The sequence below is a fragment of the Brienomyrus brachyistius genome, unplaced genomic scaffold, assembly GCF_023856365.1.
Source record: "Brienomyrus brachyistius isolate T26 unplaced genomic scaffold, BBRACH_0.4 scaffold65, whole genome shotgun sequence".
Taxonomy (NCBI): domain Eukaryota; kingdom Metazoa; phylum Chordata; class Actinopteri; order Osteoglossiformes; family Mormyridae; genus Brienomyrus; species Brienomyrus brachyistius.
The window spans coordinates 675,753-694,900 of record NW_026042340.1 but is presented as its reverse complement, the minus strand read 5'-3'; the positions used below and the strand labels follow the sequence as shown (position 1 = coordinate 694,900).

Sequence of the window (19,148 nt, the reverse complement as noted above, 5' to 3'; positions counted from 1 at the left end):
TCTTACACTCCCACACAAACACAAAGATATGAGCAGCTATATATTTGTACAAAATATTTTTTTAAACGATTAAATGAATTGATAGTGTTTTTGGTGATGATATTGATGTTTTGTTTTTCTCATTTGGATGTTGTCTAAAATGACACACAGAAACTTACCTAAACACAATATTAATAAAAACATGAAAACACACTTACATCTCTGTACACCTGGTCTGGTCCTGCACTCTCCACAGTGGTCCACACTACAGCAGAAGCAGAATGACATAGTTGTCATGCCCAGCTCGTCCGATCCTCGTGTGTGCCACGCCCCCTGATTATCCACGTGTGTTTCCCCAATCGTGCCCAGCTGTACCCTGTTATTTTGCCATGTCTTTTTCTATATCAGTCCACATCTCGCCCTGTCCGATGGCCGTCATTGATGTTAGTATGATGCTAGTGATGTCCTGTTCCTCCCGTAACCGTCTCCCCGTTAAAAAATCCCCAATTTTCCCCGTATTCCCCCTGCCTCATCCTTCCCTGCCTCCTACCCGCCAGCCTGCCCATCTGCACCCGCGAATCCTAACAATAGTACTGCTGTATCCATTTATTTATTGGTGCCCCTTCTTCACATACATGCATAAGTATCTGTAGCGTGTCAGACACACACTCTGTACTCACTTCAGCTTCTCCAGTTTACAGCTGGGATCCTCCAGTACAGCAGAGAGCAGCTTCACTCCTGAGTCTCCTGGGTGATTGTAGCTCAGATCCAGCTCTCTCAGGTGTGAGGGGTTTGACCTCAGAGCTGAAGCCAGGGAAGAACAGCCTTCTTCTGTTACTCTACAGCCTGACATCCTGCAGAGTGACAGACAAAAACTCCCCAATAAATAATATCCTCTCACTATTACAAGCATTACTTTTAAGTATCGGCCATTACAGTTTTATTGAGACCTGATAAAGACCCAACACAGCCCTCCAGTTACCGGTCATTACAGTGTTATTGAATCCTGATAAAGACCGAACACAGCCCTCCAGTTACCGGCCATTACAGTGTTATTGAGACCTGATAAAGACCCAACACAGCCCTCCAGTTACCGATCATTACAGTGTTATTGAGACCTGATAAAGACCCAACACAGCCCTCCAGTTACCGGTCATTACAGTGTTATTGAATCCTGATAAAGACCGAACACAGCCCTCCAGTTACCGGTCATTACAGTGTTATTGAGACCTGATAAAGACCCAACACAGCCCTCCAGTTACCGGTCATTACAGTGTTATTGAATCCTGATAAAGACCCAACACAGCCCTCCAGTTACCGACCATTACAGTGTTATTGAGACCTGATAAAGACCCAACACAGCCCTCCAGTTACCGGTCATTACAGTGTTATTGAATCCTGATAAAGACCGAACACAGCCCTCCAGTTACCGGTCATTACAGTGTTATTGAATCCTGATAAAGACCGAACACATCCCTCCAGTTACCGACCATTACAGTGTTATTGAGACCTGATAAAGACCCAACACAGCCCTCCAGTTACCGATCATTACAGTGTTATTGAGACCTGATAAAGACCCAACACAGCCCTCCAGTTACCGGTCATTACAGTGTTATTGAATCCTGATAAAGACTGAACACAGCCCTCCAGTTACCGGTCATTACAGTGTTATTGAATCCTGATAAAGACCGAACACATCCCTCCAGTTACCGACCATTACAGTGTTATTGAGACCTGATAAAGACCCAACACAGCCCTCCAGTTACCGATCATTACAGTGTTATTGAGACCTGATAAAGACCCAACACAGCCCTCCAGTTACCGGTCATTACAGTGTTATTGAATCCTGATAAAGACCCAACACAGCCCTCCAGTTACCGGCCATTACAGTGTTATTGAGACCTGATAAAGACCCAACACAGCCCTCCAGTTATCGGTCATTACAGTGTTATTGAATCCTGATAAAGACCCAACACAGCCCTCCAGTTACCGACCATTACAGTGTTATTGAGACCTGATAAAGACCCAACACAGCCCTCCAGTTACCGGTCATTACAGTGTTATTGAATCCTGATAAAGACCGAACACAGCCCTCCAGTTACCGGTCATTACAGTGTTATTGAATCCTGATAAAGACCGAACACATCCCTCCAGTTACCGACCATTACAGTGTTATTGAGACCTGATAAAGACCCAACACAGCCCTCCAGTTACCGGTCATTACAGTGTTATTGAATCCTGATAAAGACCGAACACATCCCTCCAGTTACCGACCATTACAGTGTTATTGAGACCTGATAAAGACCCAACACAGCCCTCCAGTTACCGGTCATTACAGTGTTATTGAATCCTGATAAAGACCGAACACAGCCCTCCAGTTACCGGTCATTACAGTGTTATTGAATCCTGATAAAGACCGAACACATCCCTCCAGTTACCGACCATTACAGTGTTATTGAGACCTGATAAAGACCCAACACAGCCCTCCAGTTACCGATCATTACAGTGTTATTGAGACGTGATAAAGACCCAACACATCCCTCCAGTTACCGACCATTACAGTGTTATTGAGACCTGATAAAGACCCAACACAGCCCTCCAGTTACCGATCATTACAGTGTTATTGAGACGTGATAAAGACCCAACACAGCCCTCCAGTTACCGGTCATTACAGTGTTATTGAATCCTGATAAAGACCGAACACAGCCCTCCAGTTACCGGCCATTACAGTGTTATTGAATCCTGATAAAGACCCAACACAGCCCTCCAGTTATCGGTCATTACAGTGTTATTGAATCCTGATAAAGACCCAACACAGCCCTCCAGTTACCGACCATTACAGTGTTATTGAGACCTGATAAAGACCCAACACAGCCCTCCAGTTACCGGTCATTACAGTGTTATTGAATCCTGATAAAGACCGAACACAGCCCTCCAGTTACCGGTCATTACAGTGTTATTGAATCCTGATAAAGACCGAACACATCCCTCCAGTTACCGACCATTACAGTGTTATTGAGACCTGATAAAGACCCAACACAGCCCTCCAGTTACCGGTCATTACAGTGTTAATGAATCCTGATAAAGACCGAACACATCCCTCCAGTTACCGACCATTACAGTGTTATTGAGACCTGATAAAGACCCAACACAGCCCTCCAGTTACCGGTCATTACAGTGTTATTGAATCCTGATAAAGACCGAACACAGCCCTCCAGTTACCGGTCATTACAGTGTTATTGAATCCTGACAAAGACCCAACACAACCCTCCAATTACCTGCCACTAATGAATACAGACTTGAAAACATCACAAAAGCTCTCACCACTCGGTTACAGACAGTCATTCCTACTATAATCCATCCTGATCAGACAGACTTCATCAGGACAAGACATGCCTAAGACAACATCCATAGATTATTTAATTTAGTCAGTACTGCTCAGCATACCCATACTAAAACCATGATTACATCATTAAATGCAGAAACGGCATCTGACAGTCAGGTGGACATTTCTCTTTAATACATTACATAGATTTGGCTTTGGAGAGTTGTCCACCCACTGGGTTAAAATACTGCACACTTCACCCAAAGCTACAGTGTCACACATGGGATGACATCACCTGCATTCACACTCCGACGGGGAATACGGCCTGCATGCCCACTCTCTCCTTCACTGTTTGCCATCTTCATAGAAACACTTCTGGCACCAATACAACAGAACAGTAAAATAAATGGAATTCATACCAATAACTGAAAACAAAATTACTCTATGCAGATGATATCTTGCTGTTTGTACAAAACCCTCAACCCTCAATATATGAAATTTGAATTTTATTAATATCTTTTCAAATCTATCAAACTACACAATAAACCGGAAAAAACCCACAATATTCTCACTGTCAGAAGATGCCTGGGATTTTGCTGATCAGGATGGTCCATTTCATTTCACACTGGAAATATCCGGTACTTGGGTATCAACTTCTCCCCCAGGCTGTCAGACTTGTACTGGAACTTTTGATACTCTACCGGAAGTCAATGGAAAAGCAAAAGTACCATACTGAAAGTACCGTACTTTGTGCGGTAGAAAAGCGCCCATAATTATCTGCATGCTATGTGGGCCAGTATACCTGCTCACAGTGCACCATGGGTGTCACAGATGATTATCTGCATGCTATGTGGGCCAGTATACCTGCTCACAGTGCACCACGGGTGTCACAGATGATTATCTGCATGCTATGTGGGCCTGTATACCTGCTCACAGTTCACCATGGGTGTCACAGATAATTATCTGCATGGTATATGGGTCTGCATACCTGCTCACAGTGCACCATGGGTGTCACAGATAATTATCTGCATGCTATGTGGGCCAGTATACCTGCTCACAGTGTACCATGGGTGTCACAGATGATTATCTGCATGCTATGTGGGCCAGTATACCTGCTCATAGTGCACCATGGGTGTCACAGATAATTATCTGCATGGTATGTGGGTCTACATACCTGCTCACAGTGCACCATGGGTGTCACAGATAATTATCTGCATGCTATGTGGGCCTGTATACCTGCTCACAGTGCACCATGGGTGTCACAGATAATTATCTGCATGCTATGTGGGCCTGTATACCTGCTCACAGTGCACCATGGGTGTCATAGATGATTATCTGCATGCTATGTGGGCCAGTATACCTGCTCACAGTGCACCATGGGTGTCACAGATAATTATCTGCATGGTATGTGGGTCTGCATACCTGCTCACAGTGCACCATGGGTGTCACAGATAATTATCTGCATGCTATGTGGGCCTGTATACCTGCTCACAGTGCACCATGGGTATCACAGATAATTATCTGCATGCTCTGTGGGCCTGTATACCTGCTCACAGTGCACCATGGGTGTCACAGATGATTATCTGCATGCTATGTGGGCCAGTATACCTGCTCACAGTGCACCATGGGTGTCACAGATAATTATCTGCATGGTATGTGGGTCTGCATACCTGCTCACAGTGCACTATGGGTGTCACAGATAATTATCTGCATGCTATGTGGGCCTGTATACCTGCTCACAGTGCACCATGGGTATCACAGATAATTATCTGCATGCTCTGTGGGCCTGTATACCTGCTCACAGTGCACCATGGGTGTCACAGATAATTATCTGCATGCTCTGTGGGCCTGTATACCTGCTCACAGTGCACCATGGGTGTCACAGATAATAATCTGCATGTTATGTTGGCCTGTATACCTGCTCACAGTCGACACTGAATAAAATACCATATAGTTAAACATCGGATTGCAGGCATAATTCTTTCTGGAAACGTGCTCATAATCCAAAGCACTCGTAAATCATTTTCCCATTAGAAATAGTGGAAACTCAGATGATTCGTTCCACAACCCAGAAATATTTATATAAAAATGATTAATACAAAATATAAAGTAAAAATACATAAAACAAATTAACGGGCACTTTACCTTTGAAAAGAATCGTGGATGATGTGAGGGAGACGAGAGTGGAGATGAGGAGAGTATACGTAATACTCTTATTGCAAGACCTCACTCGTTTATTGTTTATTAAAATTTATTTAAAAAATTTACTAGTCTTGTAAAACACTCGAAAACCAGGGTTCGACTGTATACTTATTTCTCCAACTATCGCCATAAAAACAATTCTTCAAAGCTGGAAATCCAAAAACACACTCACTGTAATCACTGGACTAATCTAATGATAGAATATATATCCATGGAACAAATTACAACCTTAAATAAAATTAACATCCTGCTGCCACATGCATTTCTATAAAGGCATTAAGCGTATAATCACAGTGCCTACACTCCTTACAGCATCTAACCCTGAACAAACAGCCAGAATAATGCCACATGCATTTCTATAAAGGCATTACGTGTATAATCACAGTCCCTATACACCTTACAGCATCTAACCCTGAACAAACAGCCAGGCTAATGCCACATACATTCCAATAAAGTCATTAAGCGTATAATCACAGTCCCTACACACCTTACAGCATCTAACCCTGAACAAACAGCCAGGCTAATGCCACATACATTTCTATAAAGGCATTAAGCGTATAATCACAGTCCCTACACCCCTTACAGCATCTAACCCTGAACAAACAGCCAGAATAATGCCACATGCATTTCTATAAAGGCATTACGCGTATAATCACAGTCCCTACACACCTTACAGCATCTAACCCTGAACAAACAGCCAGGCTAATGCCACATACATTCCTATAAAGTCATTAAGCGTATAATCACAGTCCCTACACACCTTACAGCATCTAACCCTGAACAAACAGCCAGGCTAATGCCACATGCATTTATATAGAGAATAATGGAGCTTGAAGCTGAGGGGACACAACATGTCTTCATTTATGTTGATGAAGCCGCTTCAATCTCTGTAAAGTGAGGAGACGTGGAAGGAAGCTCTTTGGGTACAGGGTCACTTCCACAGTTCCAGGACAGAGGGCCGACAACATAACATGTGTGCTGCCACCTCCAGTGATGGTGTCCTATGCCATATCCCCACTATTGGCCCATACAATACTGAACGCTTCATAACATTCCTGAATGCACTTCATGAGAGGCTGATCCCACCTGAGGGTAGAGGGCTGTTGAAGCCTGGCATGCCACTCATCATTATCTGGGATAATGTGGCGTCCCACCACTCTCGCCTTGTCAGTGAGTGGTTTGCAGTACACCCTCGTATAATGATGCAGTTCTTCCCAGCATATTCCCCATTTCTGAATCTCATAGAGGAGTTCTTCAGTGCTTGGAGGTGGAAGGTGTATGATCACCATCCCTATGAGCAGATGCCCTTCCTGAATGCAATGACTGCTGCTGCCCAAGAAATAGGTGCAGAGGAATGTCGTGGTTGGATAAGGCATGTAAGAAGGTTTTTCCCTCAGTGCAGGAGAGGATATTGAATGTGATGTGGATGAAGCCATGTGGCCCCATCGTCAAGACAGGAGAGACTGAGTATCAATAGTAGCTATTTCTTATACTGTAATAGACTGAGTATTAATAGTGGCCATTTCTTATACTGTAATAGACTGAGTATCAATGGTGGCTATTTCTTATGCTGTAATAGACTGAGTATCAATGGTGGCTATTTCTTATGCTGTAATAGACTGAGTATCAATAGTGGCTTTTTCTTATGCTGTAATAGACTGAGTATCAATAATGGCTATTTCTTATGCTGTAATAGACTGAGTATCAATGGTGGCTATTTCTTTTACTGTAATAGATTTTATTTTTATTTTCTTATTTTATTATACTCTGATACATGTAAACCTAAATTACATCTACTTTCTGTAATATTTACAGTATTTGTTTTCAGCCACAGTTTGAAAAAAACGAATGTCATGGAATCAATAAAATTGACATCAAAGCATTTCTGATTCTGGATCCAGTTCTTTGCAAGAAGCCAAATTTGACGCAGTCTATGCAGAAAGATAACAGGTGGCACTGGCATGACAGCTATGTCATAATGACAAGCCATGGTGCTGATTTGCACTGAGTGCTGTATTTTGTATTTTGTAGTCCATTGTGTTTTCCATTGATTGGAAAAGCTCATACACTTGTTTGCAAGTTGTGTTGTTTGAAGGCAAAGTTTGCTTTTGTTTCATATTTTAAATGTTTTAGCACAGTTAGAGCCTTTTGCAAACAAGATGTGTCACTTTGACCACGAGTGCCACTGTTTGGGCCTGTGTGTTACCTGTGTGTTACCTGTTTTGAAAATGTGAAGTTTGAGTTTACTGCTGCATGAAAGAAAATAAGAAAAACTGTAATAATCCAGCCTGCTGAGGTCTCTTTAGTAGCGTCGTGTCCGAGCAGGAGAGGAGTTTCCAGCCCCACAGTAGAGACCCTCCTGGCCGAGTCTGCAGCCTTATCTTGGGGTGATTTATTTTATTAACCTAAAAGTGGATTTTTCTGTGAGCGTTTGGTGCAGAACAGATTCAGCTCAGCTAACCTCTCCTCATAAGATATTTCTCTAAGACCAGGAATCATTCCTGTAGCCCTATGTTGAGCCCTTTCCAAGGCAGCAATGTCCTTTTTAAGGTATGGTGACCAAACCTGCCCACAATATTTGTATTAAGACTCATATATGGTCAGATAATTTGCCACGTCGCCCACGTAGCATAGAATAAAAAAAAAAAATGTTCACTGCCCTCCTGTTACTGTAATGATTTGGGAAATTGTGGTTGCTTGGCTCCACTACTCCCAGATTGGTGGAGCACCTTCAACTCCACCTAGCAGACATACCTATGAGATGACTGAGGTATGGATTGACTCTGATCGTGTATGGACTAATCATCCCGAGATTCAAACACGTCGCCCACCGTGATTCGCCCGTATTATTGTTGTGCCACAGTTGAACTGCACTAACATGTTTTTTCATTGATCACTTGTATAACTGGTTTCTCACAAAACTGCTAGAACACCTATCTTGCCTTTCTCTGGGGAAAGGGACACTTATCACATCTCTTAAGGGGAAAGAGAAAGCCTTGCCCAAAATGCTTCGTAACTGCAAGTGAAAACAGCCTCACCTGGACAGGAATTGGAGAACAAAGAGCGCATCACCTCAGGGGGGGTGGGGGGGGTTTGCCTAGCCAGTTTGCCCCCTGCCTGCATGCGTAACACTCCAAATTTAGTATAAAGGAAGGGGGAAAACAGCAGTGACCAGAGCTCAGCCGTAGGACTGAGCGTGCATCGCCCGGCACTTTCTCGGAAATCACATGTTGGTCTCTTGCCAGGAAGGCATGGTGGTGCAGTGGTTAGCACTGTTGCCTCACACCTCTGGGACCCGGGTTCGAGTCTCCGCCTGGGTCACATGTGTGTGGAGTTTGCATGTTCTCCCCGTGATGTCACGGGGTTTCCTCCGAGTACTCTGGTTTCCCCCCACAGCCCAAGAAAGGTGTTACTACATCTGTAACATGGAATTGGTTTGGTTTTGCGCCGTCGGACATAGACCAAACAAGTCCTCGTTGCAAAGTCTGTTTAAAAACTCTTGCAACCAAAAATAAGCAGCACGACAAATTTATTCCAGCACCTAAAGCAGGGCATGCAGCGGAGTGGGAGAAGTGCAGCTCCCAGCGAAATGAAAATAGCCGCAGTACCAGCACAACATCCAAAGTTAAGCAAGCAACCCTCCCTGACACGCTTTCGAACTGTGTGCTATATGATAAGAATGGGGCACGGTGGAAGGTGATAAACTCTGTCGCGATGTATATTTCAAAGGACATGGTGCCCATACATACTGTGTCATTAACATGCTAAAAGTTTTTCCAAGTTTCTAAAAGCGTTTACAATGGCGTGGTCTGCCATCTCACAAGCATCGTTTTTGGCTTTTAGCTTTTTTTAGCTTCAACCTGTAATCCATGACTTCCTGGTTAACTGGGGTACAAACATGAGGTGTCACAAAGGCCAAATCCCCTTAGTCATCCGTCAACATGGGAAAGATTAGAGAACACAGACCAAATGAGGGAGATGTGTGTTGACCTTCAAAAATCAGGGAATGGGAAAAATAGCTACTCACCTTAAAATGCCCATTTGTACTGTTAGGGTAATAATTAAAAAGTGGACAACAACTGAAACTTACAAACCTGCCTGGAAAAGGAGGCCGTTCGGCCCATCAAGCTCGCTTGGGGAGAACTTAACTAATATCTCAGAGTTGTTAAAATCTTATCTAGCTCTGATTTAAAGGAACCCAGGGTTTTAGCTTGCACTACACTAGCAGGAAGACTATTCCATACTCTAACTACACGCTGTGTAAAGAAGTGCTTCCTCAAATTCATTTTAAAATGCTCTCCTGCTAATTTCTACCTATGTCCACAAGTTCTATTATTTAAACTAATATTCGAGTAGCCATTTGGCTGAACAGCATCCAGACCTGTTAGAATCTTATACAGGTGCTGGTCATATAATTAGAATATCTTGAAAAAGTTGATTTATTTCACTAATTCCATTCAAGAGGTGAAACTTGTATAATGGATACATTCATTCCACACAGACTGACATATTTCAAACATTACAAAAACTTTGACCGGAATCAAATTCAATAGTCTGATGAAACAAAAATGGAGCTTTTTGTTTTAATGTTTTAATAAACATTCAAGGTGGGTTTGGCATAAACAGAAGGATGGACATAATGAAATGAACCTCGTTAGGGTACATGGCACTATGGACTCCATGAAATACCAGGACATTTTACATCAAAATTTGGCTGCTGCTGCCAGGAAACTAAAACTGGGCTGTCACTGGATCTTCCAGCTGGACAGTGATCCTAAGTACATGTACAAATCAACTCAAAAATGGTTCTAGAATCAAGCTTCTGCCATGGTCATCTCAGTCCCCTGATCTGAACCCCACTGAAAACCTGTGGGCTGAGCTGAAGAGGAGAGTGCACAAGAGAGGGCCGAGGACCCTGGGTGATCTGGAGAGATTCTGTAAAGAGGAATGGTCTCAGATGCCCTGCTCTGTATTCTCCAACCTTATAAAATGTTACAGGCGAAGACTCAGTGCTGTTATACTGGCAAAGAGAGGCTGTGCAAAATATTAAATGCGGGGATGCCAATAATCGTGGCACATGTGATTTTTTTTTTAAATAATTATTTCTTGATGAAGGATTCGTTTTTCTTTGAATAAATTTATTTTGTATTTTTCCTAATTTTTTACAGTATGAGAAAGGGCACACTCACACACCATTCACTCACACATGCACACCTACGGGCAATTTAGCAACTCCAATTAGCCTCAGCATGTTTTTGGACTGTGGGGGAAACCGGAGTACCCAGAGGAAACGGATTTGTTTTTCTTTGAATAAATTTATTTTAATGAAAGGTTGCATTTTTCTCATGTTTTCAGTGTTCACATGAAGCTATTTCACCAAAAGGTGGATTTTTCTCTAACACTTTTTGCAATTTTTTACAAGGGGTGCCGATAATGGTGGAGGGACTGTATATTGGTTATAGATGATGCTGTATTTGTACTAAATTGTGGTAAGTTACTTGTGTCCCCTACTGTGAACACCCAGGTAAAATAATCATTAAACTCATTTACTATATCAATTTCATTTATAAGACCCTTACTATCCTGCAGATTAGTGATTTCAGCTTTTAGAGCTCTTTTGGAGTTAAAATATTGGAAGAAATGTTTAATGTCATCCTTAGCCTCTAATGCAATCTTCCTTTCTACATTCCTCTTAGAGTCTAATGTTATTTTTTAACTCGACCTTTAGACTTAGATACTCCTGCTTTATTTTGAAATCATTAGTTATTTTCTACCTTAGTATCTCCAGTTTACAGTGTGGGATACCCAGTAATACTGACCTCACTACCCCCAGGTTACAGTGTGGGATACCCAGCAATACTGACCTCAGTGTCTCCAGTTTACAGTGTGGAATACCGAGTAAATACTGACCTCAGTATCCCCAGATTACAGTGTGGAATACCCAGTAATACTGACCTCAGTATCTCCAGTTTACAGTGTGGAATACCCAGTAATACTGACCTCAGTATCTCCAGTTTACAATGTGGAATACCCAGTAATACTGACCTCAGTATCTCCAGTTTACAATGTGGAATACCCAGTAATACTGACCTCAGTATCTCCAGTTTACAGTGTGGAATACCCAGTAATACTGACCTCAGTATCTCCAGCTTACAGTGTGAATCTCCCAGTCCAGCAGAGAGCAGCTTCACTCCTGAATCCTGCAGGTCATTGTCACTCAGGTCCAGCTCTCTCAGGGGTGAGGAGTTTGATCTGAGAGCTGAAGCCAGCGCCTCACAGCATTTCTCAGTGAGTTCACATCGGCTCATCCTTAAAAAAATTAAACCATTTTAAATCCACTTTGTACACTGCAGCACTCTATTCAAATAAAGAGAATAGGGTCCATGACATATAGGATTTTTAGAAAACAATTAATTTATTAATAACCATGTTTAACAATCGTCCAATTCTGATTGCTGTCCGTTATATTTTTGTCCATAACATGTTAATGACAGCATGTTTAACTGTAACAGTACCGTTAACATTTCTAACCTACACAAATGTTTTGTATGGATTTGTATGGATATGACTGAATGGATGTTTCCTGCTTCACTGTTTAATTATTTCTAACATGGATCGAGGGCTGATAAGATTGTGGGATATAAGGAAGCAGGAGAAGAAAACAGAAGCTGTCTGTGTTTGTTTATTATGTAACTGCTGAAATGCATTGTGGGATTTCTTGGTATCCAGTATCTTTTTTGTAAAAATGCATATTTTGTACTCACTTCAGCTTCTGTAGTTTACAGCTGGGATCCTCCAGTACAGCAGAGAGCAGCTTCACTCCTGAGTCTCCTGGACGATTGTAGCTCAGGTCCAGCTCTCTCAGGTGTGAGGGGTTTGACCTCAGAGCTGAAGCCAGGGAAGAACAGCCTTCTTCTGTGACTCTACAGCCTGACAGCCTGCAGAAAGAAAATCAAAACCTTGTTTTCTACAGCCGTCTATTTGCATGTAACTAGCTGTATAAAGTGAGGGAGAGGGAGTGGTCGCCTCTCAGGGGATTAGGGCCTGCTTCTCTGCAAAGATGTAACTGTAACAGTGATCCTTCACGACTCACTGAAGCTCACCTTTTAATCTGAATAATTGTTGAAGTCACTGTGAATTAACGACCATTAATGAGCATTTAATTATTTAATTTTCAAACCAACCCATCATCACGCTGGTGCACCTGTGACCCCCAGACACCGGCTGCTCCGCGTTACCCTGCCTTCCGCTCCTTTTGTTCTGCTTTCTCTCCTCCCACCTCGCCTGGGAACAGACAGCAGTGTCTCCCTCACGTCTCCCGTCTCACACACCCAGAGACCCCGACTCGGAATGAGGACGCCACTGACTGCCACCAGCCGCCCCAAACGTTCCTCTTCCTGCTGTCATTTTTATTTTGAATAAAGTCTGTCTCACTGAGGCTTCAGTCCAGTCACCCATCACTGTCTGTACAGTATGTCCTTAAACTCATACCACATTACAATATAACTGCCCACTGTCTGAAACAACTGGAATTATGTTTTGAAACTTAAATTACAGGGAAAGTACAAATAAACAAGTTTCATGGTATGTGATCCCAGATCTGAGGTCAGGCAGCAGCCTCAGTCTCCTCCTGTCTACCACCTTCCTCCCTCATCCACAGTCCTATCCCAAGCAGACCCTGATGGCAGTGAGGATGAGGCCTGGTAGAGATGTCAAGGGCAAGGAGACCAGACTGGGAAAGATTAACATCCAGAACCCTAAAGAGATCAGAGCTGGTAAATCACTGAGGATCTCCTCAAGGAGAGGGGTGTACAGAGTCTGCCGTGTTCTTGTGAAAAAGCTGGAACCTCCACTCTCCCCCTTTCTTTTTAACAAGCACTACTGGTGATGCCCAGAGACTCCAACTCTCCTCTATGACTCCATCTGCTAACAGCCCAGCTACCTGACGATCGATTTCTGCTCATTTCTCCGGAGAGGAGTGATCGGGGGGTGATCACCCGTCCTTACAGAGTGCTTCCCAAGTGCACACAAGGGCGTGTTCTGTTTAGAAAGGATGAACACATCGCTGAACTTGAGCAGCAGGGCCGATAGCTCCGCTTGTTACTGCACCGTAACAGGAGACTCATCTAATGGGACAGGAAGCGCCCGGGGAGAACAAACTCCAATCTCCTCCTTCCCAGTCTGGGAGAGAGACGCGATATCAGAGTCCTCACTGGGGTAGAACTCCCCCATGTGTGACCCCTGCTTTAGTGTAACGGGTGCAGCTGTAGGGGTGAGCACACTGGCCAGCTTGACGCCGTCACTCGCACTGGACACTGTATGAGCTACCAGTCCTGTTGTGTCTGGCACACTGGACTCCATATAGCCATTGAATTGAGCAGCTGTCAGTGTGCCTGCTGGGGAATGAAGGGCCACTGGGACCATGGCTTCACTCAACTGTCATAGTGGTCGCCAGTGACACACTGCAGCACTCCGGAAGTAACTCTCTGCTCCGTGGCAGGGGAACACTAAGTCCCATAACTGTAACTTACCCCGGCTCTGGTCTAAGAGTGAATGGTTCCTGGTGAGGAATGCAGGCCCGAGGTGAAAAGTCACAGTAATAGTACCTAGAGTGTCCAACCTTTGTCCATTTACTGCACAGGAGTTAATGCAGTTTTTAGTCAGGGGGCGAATCCGTGGTGCCGAAACTGACAGGCGAAAATCAGCACTAAAGACACACAAGCCCCTGAGTCCACCAGGATATCTACGACAGTGCCGTCCACAGTCCCTTTCAGGTATAAAGTCTGCTGCTCACACTTATGAGTGTCTATCTCACATCCCCCAGCAGGAGTCTCCACGATCATGGGGCCCATATGAAGGTGAGCTGATTTCTGGGCCTCGGCACCAGCTGCTCTGTTTCCCTGCTGACTGTTGTCATTAACTCGGCGTGGTGACAGAAATCGCACACCTCGCTTACTCTGCTCATCCTCCTGTCGAGAGTGCCAGCTTGATCGGGGGCTGCGTCCCCCACGGTGCTGCGATCGGCGGTCCTGCCACGGGCTGCCCCCTTCAGGTACCTGAGAATCGCTATCAGGAGAGAGCCACCCCGTCTGTATGGTGCCCCCCCACTGCAGATCTCAGTCTGCGATTCTCTCATAAATCTCTTTAATCTCCTTCCTAAAGAAACGCACCTCCTCAGTAAGTCCATCATCTGCACATCCTCACTGGCTGTGCACAGCAGCATCATCGCTAATACGACGGCTGCTAGAAGGTGCACTCACATAGTCTATCTTCAGGGCTTCTCATGCAATGTCGCATCGTCCCGCTATCAGCAGAGCCTCCTCCAAATCTGTAGCCCCCTGCCCGAGGCACTTTGTCTTAAAAACGGGGTCCAGCCCACCGAGAAAGCGCCTAAACTTCTCCTCCCGCTGTGCCACACTTCCATAATCCGGAAAAGCCTCCTGCACCAACCGACTTATTCCAGCAGCATACAGGATACATCCAAGCTCTGACTGGGAGCACGCGATCGGGCAGAAAGTGAAGCTCTGAAGCACGACATAAACTCTTTTCGTCCATAAACTGTTTTTGTCCGAAAGCCTCTTTAAGCTTCTCTTTAGACGTGGCGTAATCAGATTGCACTGCAGCGGGCAGGCTGTCCCATAACAGAAAAGCTGCCCCACTCAAGCAAGTCGGAAGAATTCGCACTAATTCATCATAATAGTCACGGCTACAGCCTGACGATGCCTTCACCGCCACGTCCAGCTGCCTCACGAAGCAGAAGAAACTTTGGCTCCCATCACCAGTAAAGGCAGAGGGCAAGTCGATTGTCATGTTCATTCTGTCGGTAGATCAACTGGGTTCTCCCCGGACAGACTTTAATGGATCCTCATCGCCGAGCCACATGTTGCGGGAAGCAATAGCAAGCTAACATCCATCCATCCATTTTCCAAACCGCTTATCCTACTGGGTCACAGGGGGTCCGGAGCCTACCCCGGAAGCAATGGGCACGAAGTAGGGAACAACCCAGGATGGGGGGCCAGCCCATCGCAGGGCACATTCACACACCATTCACTCATGCAGGCACTCCTATGGGCAATTTAGCAACTCCAATTAGCCTCAGCATGTTTTTGTACTGTGGGGGAAACCGGAGTACCCGGAGGAAATGGATTTGTTTATCTTTGAATAAATTTATTTTAATGAAAGGTTGCATTTTTCTCATGTTTTCAGTGTGACATGAAGCTACTTCACCAAAAGGTGGATTTTTTTCAAACTCTTTTTACAAATCTTTACAAGGGGTGCCGATAATGGTGGAGGGACTGTATATTGGTTATAAACGATGCTGTATTTGTACTAAATGGTGGTAAGTTACTCGTGTTCTCTACTGTGAACACCCATGTAAAATAATCATTAAACTCATTTACTATATCAATTTCATTTTCAATTATCAACTTTCAGCGTTTAGAGCTCTTTTGGAGTTAAAATATCGGAAGAAACTTTTAATGCCACCCTTAGCCTCCAATGCAGCTTTCCTTTCGACATTCCACTTAGCGAGTCTAATGTTATTTTTTAACCCAAAATTTAGACTTAGATACTACTGCTTTATTTTTAAATCATTAGTTATTTTCCACCGTGTGGAATCCTCAGTAATACTGACCTCAGTATCCCCAGTTTACAGTGTGGAATACACAGTAATACTGACCTCAGTATTCCCAGTTTACAGTGTGGAATCCCAAGTAATACTGACCTCAATGTCTCCAGTTTACAGTGTGGAATACCCAGGAATACTGACCTCAGTATCTCCAGTTTAGAGTGTGGAATTCCCAGGAATACTGACCTCAGTATCCCCAGTTTACAGTGTGGAATACACAGTAATACTAACCTCAGTATTCCCAGTTTACAGTGTGGAATACACAGTAATACTGACCTCAGTATTCCCAGTTTACAGTGTGGAATCCCCAGTAATACTGACCTCAGTATCCCCAGTTTACAGTGTGGAATACACAGTAATACTGACCTCAGTATTCCCAGTTTACAGTGTGGAATACACAGTAATACTGACCTCAGTATTCCCAGTTTACAGTGTGGAATCCCCAGTAATACTGACCTCAGTATCCCCAGTTTACAGTGTGGAATACACAGTAATACTGACCTCAGTATTCCCAGTTTACAGTGTGGAATCCCCAGTAATACTGACCTCAATGTCTCCAGTTTACAGTGTGGAATACCCAGGAATACTGACCTCAGTATCTCCAGTTTACAGTGTGGAATTCCCAGGAATACTGACCTCAGTATCTCCAGTTTACAGTGTGGAATTCCCAGGAATACTGACCTCAGTATCTCCAGTTTACAGTGTGAATCCTCCAGTCCAGCAGAGAGCAGCTTCATTCCTGAATCCTGCAGGTCATTGTCACTCAGGTCCAGCTCTCTCAGGGGTGAGGAGTTTGATCTGAGAGCTGAAGCCAGCGCCTCACAGGATTTCTCTGTGAGTTCACACCAGCCCACCCTTAAAAATATTTAACACTTTTAAATCCACTTTTTACACTGCAGCAGTGTAATGCAAATGAGGAGAATAGGGGCCATGACATAAAAGATTTTCAGAAAACAATTAAATTACTAAAAATCATTTTAACACTCATCCTGATTCTGATTAGTGTCCATTATATTTTTGTCCATAACACAAGCTTGGGTCGCGGGGGCAGCAGTCTAAGCTTGTTGTTTGTTTATTATGAAACTGCTGAAATGCATTGTGGGTTGTCTTCGTGTCCAGTTTCTTTTTTGTAAAAATACATATTCTGTACTCACTGCAGCTTCTCCAGTTTACAGCTGGGATCCTCCAGTACAGCAGAGAGCAGCTTCACTCCTGAGTCTCCTGGGTGACTGTAGCTCAGATACGGTTCTCTCAGGTGTGAGGGGTTTGACCTCAGAGCAGAACCCAGGGAACAACAGCCTTCCTCCTTGACTCCACAGCCTGACAGCCTGCAGAAAGGAAATGAAAACATTGTTTTCTACAGCCGTCTATTTGCATGAAATTAGCTATATTAAGTGAGGGAGAGACCAGCAGCAGTGGTCGCCTCTCAGAGGATTAGGGCCTGCTAATTATATGTATATAATTAGCTGTTTAAATTGAGGGGGGTGGCATGGTGGTGCACTGGTTAGCACTGTTGCCTCACACCTCTGGCACCTAGGTTCAAGTCTCCGCTGGGTCACATTCGTGTGGAGTTTGCATGTTCTCCCCATGTTGTCGTGGGGTTTCCTTCGGGTACTCCGGTTTCCCCCATAGTCCAAAAACATGCTGAGGCTAATTGGAGTTGCTAAATTGCCCGTAGGTGCGCATGTGTGAGTGCATGGTGTGTGAGTGTGTCCTGCGATGGGCTGGCCCCCCATCCTGGGTTATTCCCTGCCTCGTGCCCATTGCTTCCGGGATAGGCTCCGGACCCCCCACGACCCAGTAGGATAAGCGGTTTGGGAAATGGATGGATGGAAGTGAGGCAGAGACCAGCAGCAATGGTCGGCTGTCAGGGATTTAGCCGCTGCTTGTCTGCAAAAATGTAAATATATAAAACACAGTGATCCTACATGACTCACTAAAGCTCACATTTTAATCTGACATTATTGAAGTCACTGTGAATTAATGGCCAGAAATTATCATTTCATTTCCAAACCAAACCATCATCACAATGATGCACATGTGACCCCCAGACACCAGCTGCTCCGCGTTACCCTGCCTTCCGCTCCTTTTGTTCTGTTTTCTCTCACCCCCCCTCACCTGTGACCCCCAGACACCGGCTGCTTCGCGTTACCCTGCCTTCCGCTCCTTTTGATCTGTTTTCTGTCCTCCCACCTCACCTGTGACCCCCAGACACCGGCTGCTCCGCGTTACCCTGCCTTCCGCTCCTTTTGTTCTGTTTTCTCTCCTCCCACCTCACCTGTGACCCCCAGACACCGGCTGCTTCGCGTTACCCTGCCTTCCGCTCCTTTTGATCTGTTTTCTGTCCTCCCACCTTACCTGTGACCCCCAGACACCGGCTGCTCTGTGTTACCCTGCCTTCTGCTACTGCAGTGGGCAGGCTGTCCCATAACAGAAAAGCTGCCCCACTCAAGCAAGTCGGAAGAATTCGCACTAATTCATCATAATAGTCACGGCTACAGCCTGAAGATGCCTTCACCGCCACGTCCAGCTGCCTCACCCAGCAGAGGAACCTTTGGCTCCCATCACCAGTAAAGGCAGAGGGCAAGTCGATTTTCATGTTCATTCTGTCGGTAGATTAGCTGGGTTCTCCCCGGACAGACTTTAACGGATGCTCATCGCTGAGCCACATGTTGCGGGAAGCAATAGCAAGCTAACATCTATCCATCCATCCATCCATTTTCCAAACCGCTTATCCTACTGGGTCGCGGGGAGTCCGGAGCCTATCCCGGAAGCAATGGGCACAAGGCAGGGAACAACCCAGGATGGGGGGCCAGCCCATCGCAGGACACACTCACACACCATGCACTCATGCATGCACTCCTACGGGCAATTTAGCAACTCCAATTAGCCTCAGCATGTTTTTGGACTATGGGGGAAAACTGGAGTACCCGGAGGAAACGGATTTGTTTTTCTTTGAATAAATTTATTTTAATGAAAGGTTGCATTTTCCTCCTGTTTTCAGTGTGACATGAA

At 44.7% G+C, this 19,148-nt stretch overlaps 1 protein-coding gene and 1 long non-coding RNA gene across 3 annotated transcripts in view; both read right to left on the bottom strand.

Annotated features, from left to right (window-relative positions):
* Positions 1-19,148, bottom strand: part of LOC125725331 (NACHT, LRR and PYD domains-containing protein 12-like) — a 322,258-nt gene that overhangs the window by 43,866 nt on the left and 259,244 nt on the right. Inside the window, exons 26-28 of the mRNA XM_049002175.1 lie at positions 17,288-17,461; positions 16,815-16,988; positions 660-833 (exon numbers count right to left, since the gene is read on the bottom strand). Coding sequence (XP_048858132.1) covers positions 660-833; positions 16,815-16,988; positions 17,288-17,461 — 522 coding nt within the window. The remainder of the gene's footprint in view (positions 1-659; positions 834-16,814; positions 16,989-17,287; positions 17,462-19,148) is intronic.
* On the bottom strand, positions 3,247-4,952 carry LOC125725357 (uncharacterized). Of its 2 annotated transcripts, XR_007387450.1 has the most exons (4): positions 4,851-4,952; positions 4,727-4,788; positions 4,479-4,602; positions 3,247-4,230 (listed from the first exon to the last, which is right to left on the bottom strand). It is a non-coding gene; the product is annotated as an uncharacterized LOC125725357 (long non-coding RNA). The 2 variants fall into 2 exon arrangements; XR_007387449.1 differs by lacking the exon at positions 4,851-4,952 and having other exon boundaries at positions 4,727-4,836.